The sequence below is a fragment of the Oncorhynchus masou genome, unplaced genomic scaffold, assembly GCF_036934945.1.
Source record: "Oncorhynchus masou masou isolate Uvic2021 unplaced genomic scaffold, UVic_Omas_1.1 unplaced_scaffold_182___fragment_2___debris, whole genome shotgun sequence".
Taxonomy (NCBI): domain Eukaryota; kingdom Metazoa; phylum Chordata; class Actinopteri; order Salmoniformes; family Salmonidae; genus Oncorhynchus; species Oncorhynchus masou.
Window position 1 is genome coordinate 58,975 of NW_027016711.1, and position 6,000 is coordinate 64,974.

Here is a 6,000-nt window from a genome sequence, read left to right on the forward strand (position 1 = left end):
ATTTATTTACTATTTTCTACATTGTGGAATAGAGCGGCCAATTGAGTATCTGGTCAATATAATGGATAATCTGTGTTTTGACATGTTAGATCATTGATGTGCAGCTCTTTTGAACTCAGGACCTCAGGTCATGTTTCTGAGAATCTGCCCAAACATTGACAGATGAATGAATATGGCAAGGTCACACAATGCTGCTAGGTGGGGCCTGGTGGGGTCATAGAGGTAAATGTACAGTAGTTAACATCAGTGAAGTGAAACTAGCTGTGATTTATAAGCATGTTACATTGTAAATATATGAGGTGGACATGTAGCATTGTAAACATATGATTGGGGGTGGCATTCCAAGAAAAGGAAGAAGACCCTTTGCTCAAAAGCAATCCATCAAGCCTTCAAGATACCGGTGAACAGAGGATAAGGAGAGAAAGAGCAAACAGAGGAGAGGGGGGGAAGAAGGAAGCTTGAGAGATAAGGAGAAACACTGATTAACACTGAGGTGGAAAATGTGGAGTCTGACCATTAGCTTTTAAAAACAATGTCAGTCACATGCTGCCAGCACTCCTTCTCTGGTCCCAAGACTGACTCGGGGTCAAGGGTGTGAGCAACTGTCATGCTCCAGTGGCAAGGTTGTGGTCTGGGTTTGATCACAGACTGGCCTGGGGGTGGGGCGGGGGTTGTGACTGGGGGTTGTGGCTGGGGGTGGGGCGGGGCGGGGGTTGTGGCTGGGGGTTGGCCCCGGGGTTACCTTGGTTCTATCAGGACAGACAGACAGGAGCTGATAAAAGAGGAGTGGAGACTGACTAGACAGACTAGTGTTGACACGGCTGCAGTAGGACACCTCACCACCATCACTTATCACAGTGAGTGTATTTACATGACATTCTTATCAACCTGTAGGGTTTCAGTGTAGTAGAAACAGCACTTTCAGGATTTTTTCATAAGGAATATGGCTGGCTATTTGTTTTTTGCTAAATAGATCTGCATTTTCTGTTTTATTTTGATGTAAAGTTGACTGCTCTGTATCTAGGTTTTGGAGAAGTAGTTCTGTAGGTGAGTTGTAGGTTATTTAAAATAGTTTGTTAGTTACAAAACTTCTGCTAGATTCATTCTTTGACACTTCTAATGCAACGGGCATGAGAGAGATGAGATCACGAGACATGACCCTTCCCTGGGTCATGGTTCGACCGGATACAGCTTATGTCAAATTGAATTCAAAAGTTGAATTTGTTAGCGTTTTAGCTAACCCTAACATTAACCTAATTATCCTAACCGGCTATGAATGGTCAACTCTGACAAGTTGTGTTACTCTCTTCCCTGCCACAGTGGTACTAGAACTCTGATTGGCAACAGCGAGTCCCAGCTGGGATTGGTCAACTCACTAAACAATCAATAAGCAGCCATTTTGAATTTACAAGAAGTGGTGCTTACTCTGGGGAAGATAGAGAATTGAGTCTGTCAACACATGTGAGAGCCTTGGTTACTTGTGGTAGTTTTCTTGCTTAGTTGGTGCAATGTAAGGTTATTGCTTGTTCTGAGTTGGCAGTGTTTGCATGTTTTAGTTTCAATCTGCAGTTTGTGCTTTGTCATGGAAAATGCTACAATCTGTAGTGCCATATCAGAGTATTTTCAGTTATTCTGTGGTCCTAACATTGGACTTGGATTTTGTCAAATAAAACCAAAGCAAGTTATCATGAATTGTTTTTGTCCTTCAGATGGCCCTTCCCCTGTTCACCCTCCTGCTGACTGCCCTTCCTGTGGTCCACTGCCTCCCCACTACCTTCCAGGACCTGGAGCAAAGCAGTAGTATGTACATTTAGAACAGTGGTGGGAGGTGCTATAAGAGGACGGGTGTCATGTAATGGCTCGATTGGAATAAATGGAATGGTATCAAATATATGGAAAACTCATGTTCGACGCTGTTTCATTGATTTCATTCCAGACATTACAATGAGCCTGTCCTCCTATAGCTCCTCCCACCAGTCTCCACTGCTTTTCAGTTACACTTCCACTGATGCATCCCATTTGGCTACAAATCAATCTGTTATAGTAAATTGTGTATATAAACTACATTTTCTGGGACGCTATGTGTTTGTTGGAGGATGTAATGGGTTTGATTCCTGCATGGGCCTTGTACACTTGAACTGTACATTTATTTGGTTAAAAGTTAAATGTCTATAATTCTACATGTATGGTGGTTTCTCCCCCAGAGAACCAAACGTCCATCCGGTTCCTGGCTCTTGGGGACTGGGGCGGGGTGCCCTACCCTCCCTACATCACACCGGTGGAGAAGGCTACAGCCTGGGAGATGGGCAAGATAGCAGAGCAGATGGGCGCAGACTTTGTTCTTGCCCTGGGTGATAACTTCTACTACTCTGGAGTGAACAGTGCAGATTCCCCAAGATTCCAGGTCAGTTGTTAAGCAGAGTTACTCCAGCTATGGCAGAATGGATCAAATATCCTTACTTTCTTTGCTGTGAATGTTTTTCTGATCCTAATTGTTAGTTGCTGTGTCTGTGTTACATCTTGAGGAATTTTAAATGTGTATGGTTTGCAAACGGAATGCACTTGTTTATCAATCTAAAATGACCTTTGCCCTCTCAGGATACCTTTGAGCACGTGTACACGGCTGACTCTCTCAACATTCCCTGGTACATCCTGGCTGGAAACCACGACCACGCGGGCAACGTCAAGGCTCAGATCGACTACAGCCGCAAGTCTGACAGATGGTAAGAAACGGACACTTATACCAGAGACAGAGGCGAGACATCTCACTCGCACCTCTTGTCTGGTTCATGAACTAAGCAGACAAGACCCAGCTGATAATGCATTGGTGCCTATGCAACAGCCACTCCTTCAGCAGAACGGAACTGTGACCCATTTTTTCATTGGTAAACGGCCTGAGTGGAACATCTTCATTTATCCACTGTCTTTGCTTAGACCTTATGCAAGTCTTTGACAGCATAAAACCTTTAAGGTTTTTCATATCTGTTCATCATGAATGTTTTATCATGCAGCAGAATCAGTCTTTTCATTGCATAACCCTAGTCTGAATCCCAAATGTCTAAAATAGTACACTATGTTGGGATTAGGGTGCCATTTGGGATGCAGACTGTTTCACTGAGTTGTTTCTATCTTAGCCTTCATTGATCAGTCTTCATTCATTGAGCCTCAATCCCCCCTCAGGCGGTTCCCTCACTACTACTACGAGCTGAACTTCCGTATCCCCAACACCAAGCGCACGCTGAGCATCATGATGCTGGATACAGTGATGCTGTGTGGTAACTCTGACGACTACGATGATGAGAAGCCTCGCGGACCCTCCAGCACCATTGAGGCCAACCGACAGGTACACAGATTATTCTGGGCTTTGTTAAATAAAATGTTTTTGGCTTGAACTTTTAAAGTCACTTTAAGATTTGAGATTCTATTGACTGACTTTGTTCCACCGACCCTGTCAACCTGACTATTGTTGCAACTGGATGTACTTTTTACACTTGTTATTCTTCTTGTCCTTATGGTTAATTAATTCCAACTGCTGACAAATTCTCCATCAGAAATCCCAAAAACAATGTAATAGAGGAAATGATCAAGAACTAAGTCTTAATTTACTGTATCCACCTACCAGCTGACCTGGCTGCAAAAGAGGATGGCCCAGTCCAAGGCTGACTTCCTGCTTGTGGCTGGTCACTACCCGGTGTGGTCAGTGTCTGAGCACGGCCCCACAGAGTGCCTCCTGAAGAGACTACGCCCCCTTCTGGTCAAGCACAAGGCCACTGCATACTTCTGTGGTCACGATCACAACCTGCAGGTTTGCGGAGGTTTTGAAACTTAATTTCGCATAGTCTTCTCCTCAACTATTCTATTCTATCAACCAGAGGGTTGCTGTTAGATAAAGGAAGGCCATATGGAAGATGGATTGTTTACTTTAGCGTGTCACTTTAGCGTTCTCGATTTATTGATGGATAATGTTAAAACTCCCTCGGGATCAGTGTCCTTTCCACGGGACGGTTGAGCTAACGTAGGCTAATGCGATTAGCAAGAGGGTGTAAGTAACAAGATCATTTCCCAGGACATAGACATATCTGATATTGGCAGAAAGCTTAAATGTTTGTTAATCTAACTGCACCGACCAATTTACAGTAGCTATTACAGTGAAATAATACCATTTTGTTTGAGGAGAGTGCACAATTTTGAACATAAAGTTATTAATAAAGAAATACATTATGGCCTTTCTTTTGCATTTCAAAGATGAAGGTACAAAAAAATACAAAATAACTTATTTTTTTTCTTCTTTGTATTATCTTTTACCAGATCTATTGTGTTATAGTCTTCTAGATTTCTTTCACATTTCCACAAACTTCAAAGTGTTTCCTTTCAAATGGTACCATGAATATGCATATCCTTGCTTCAGGGCCTGAGCTACATTAGGTTTGGGTCTGTCATTTTAGGTGAAAATTGAAAAAAAGGGATGAATACTTAAGCTGTTTTTAAGTTGCATAATAGTATTGTTTGGAATGGCAAACTGTAGAAAAATGTTCAACACAATTAAAAATATTTTCAGGTAGTGGCTCTGTTTTAAAATGTTTGCGCTCTTCCAAACATGACCCTGACTGACCCCCCCCCCCCCCCCATTCTCTCCTCAGTACCTGAAGGAGTCTGGTGTGGGCTATGTTGTGAGCGGTGCCGGTAACTTCCTGGACCCAGACACGCGTCACTGGCATCATGTCCCCAAAGACACCCTCAAGTTTTTTACAGGCCAGGCCTCTACCCTGGGAGGCTTTGTCCACGGAGAGGTCAGTCATAAATATAATTGTCCATTCTACTGGTTTAATGAATTGTCGTATCTGTATACTGTTTGTGGTTTTGATACTTGTAGACTGACTTTGGATGTGTCATATGGCAGCCTATTCTCAATAGTCTCTGATCAATAGTGCACTACATGGGGAATAGGGTGCCATTTAAGACATACATTTTCCTGTTTCTGGAGGAGGGGGGTCAATAAAGTTGTATTGTATTGAAGGTAACCAAGCACAAGATGACCCTCACCTTCATCCAGGCTAAAGGGACGTCTCTGTACCGCACTGTCTTGCCACGCAGGGACATCGACGATGACCAAAATGACAGCGACGAGGAGGATTAGCCCTAGTGGAAGAGATGACGAAATAGACGGTCACAATTGACCTGTGTGTGTATATATATGACCGAGCCCTTAAATTAAGGACTACATTGATTTATTTTACAATACTTCTACTTTAGCAGTTCAATTCTGTCAAATTACAATTTACTCAGATGTAGTCCTTCGTAAGGGCTAGATATTGACCATGTACAATAGGATGGATGGCTGAGGTGTGGATACAGACTGGCAGGTTTTATAGCTCATGTTTGGTGGATGGATGAGTTCAGGTTGAGTTTTTAGAAAACAACTTTGGCATTATGAGTTTGCCTGAATGTAGCATGAAGGAGAATAATGTATTTTAATAAATAAGGAAGTTGATGTTGTTTGATTTTTTTTGTGTGTTCATTTAAAGAATAAATAACCTTTTGGATTTGTTTTCCTGTAGTTTGTACATATTGATGCCAATCTGTTAAATCTTTCAAGGCTTTTGCTATATTGATCATTGGGTCTCAGCATTGGCATTGAAGGTCCAAATCATCTATTTATCCTTGTACATGCTGCCCTCTGGCGACTAGGCTATTTCACTGCACTGCAGTTAAGAATCAGGGAGAATGCGTTTGCCAGTGTCCAAATTTAATTGACTCAAAAAGGCCAGGCTCTGACAAGGGTTGATGACTGTAATAACTCAACTGAAGGGTGTTCACGTAAGTCCAAACGTCATGATCAAATTGGTCTTAGATAGTTGGACAGCTTGACGGTTGCTCCACTTCTTTTCAAACAACATTTGCTCTATTTAGATCTAAAATACATGCCTCAGTCTCTCTCTGAACCCACTGGCATTAGGGAGCAGAGGTGTGTGTGAGTGCTGCTGACCATGCTCTTTTTAA

General features: G+C 42.5%; 1 protein-coding gene across 1 annotated transcript; it reads left to right on the forward strand.

Moving 5' to 3' along the window:
- Window positions 1–769: 769 nt before the first annotated feature.
- LOC135539071 (tartrate-resistant acid phosphatase type 5-like) lies at window positions 770–5,476 on the forward strand. The gene is made up of 8 exons (XM_064964935.1): window positions 770–857; window positions 1,710–1,800; window positions 2,205–2,404; window positions 2,599–2,723; window positions 3,181–3,343; window positions 3,623–3,805; window positions 4,641–4,790; window positions 5,018–5,476. Exons 2-8 carry the CDS (start codon window positions 1,710–1,712, stop codon window positions 5,135–5,137), a joined length of 1,032 nt encoding a protein of 343 aa, XP_064821007.1. The 5' UTR covers window positions 770–857; the 3' UTR covers window positions 5,138–5,476.
- The last annotated feature ends 524 nt before the right edge of the window (window positions 5,477–6,000 follow it).

What these genes read in the sequence shown, in the direction of transcription:
- LOC135539071 (XM_064964935.1), top strand. Translation starts at nt 1,710, where the DNA reads ATGGCCCTTCCCCTGTTCACCCTCCTGCTGACTGCCCTTCCTGTGGTC. An exon ending in CCATTGAGGCCAACCGACAG is followed by an intron (nt 3,344 to 3,622) that starts GTACACAGATTA and finishes TCCACCTACCAG; the next exon opens with CTGACCTGGCTGCAAAAGAG. An exon ending in GAGGCTTTGTCCACGGAGAG is followed by an intron (nt 4,791 to 5,017) that starts GTCAGTCATAAA and finishes ATTGTATTGAAG; the next exon opens with GTAACCAAGCACAAGATGAC.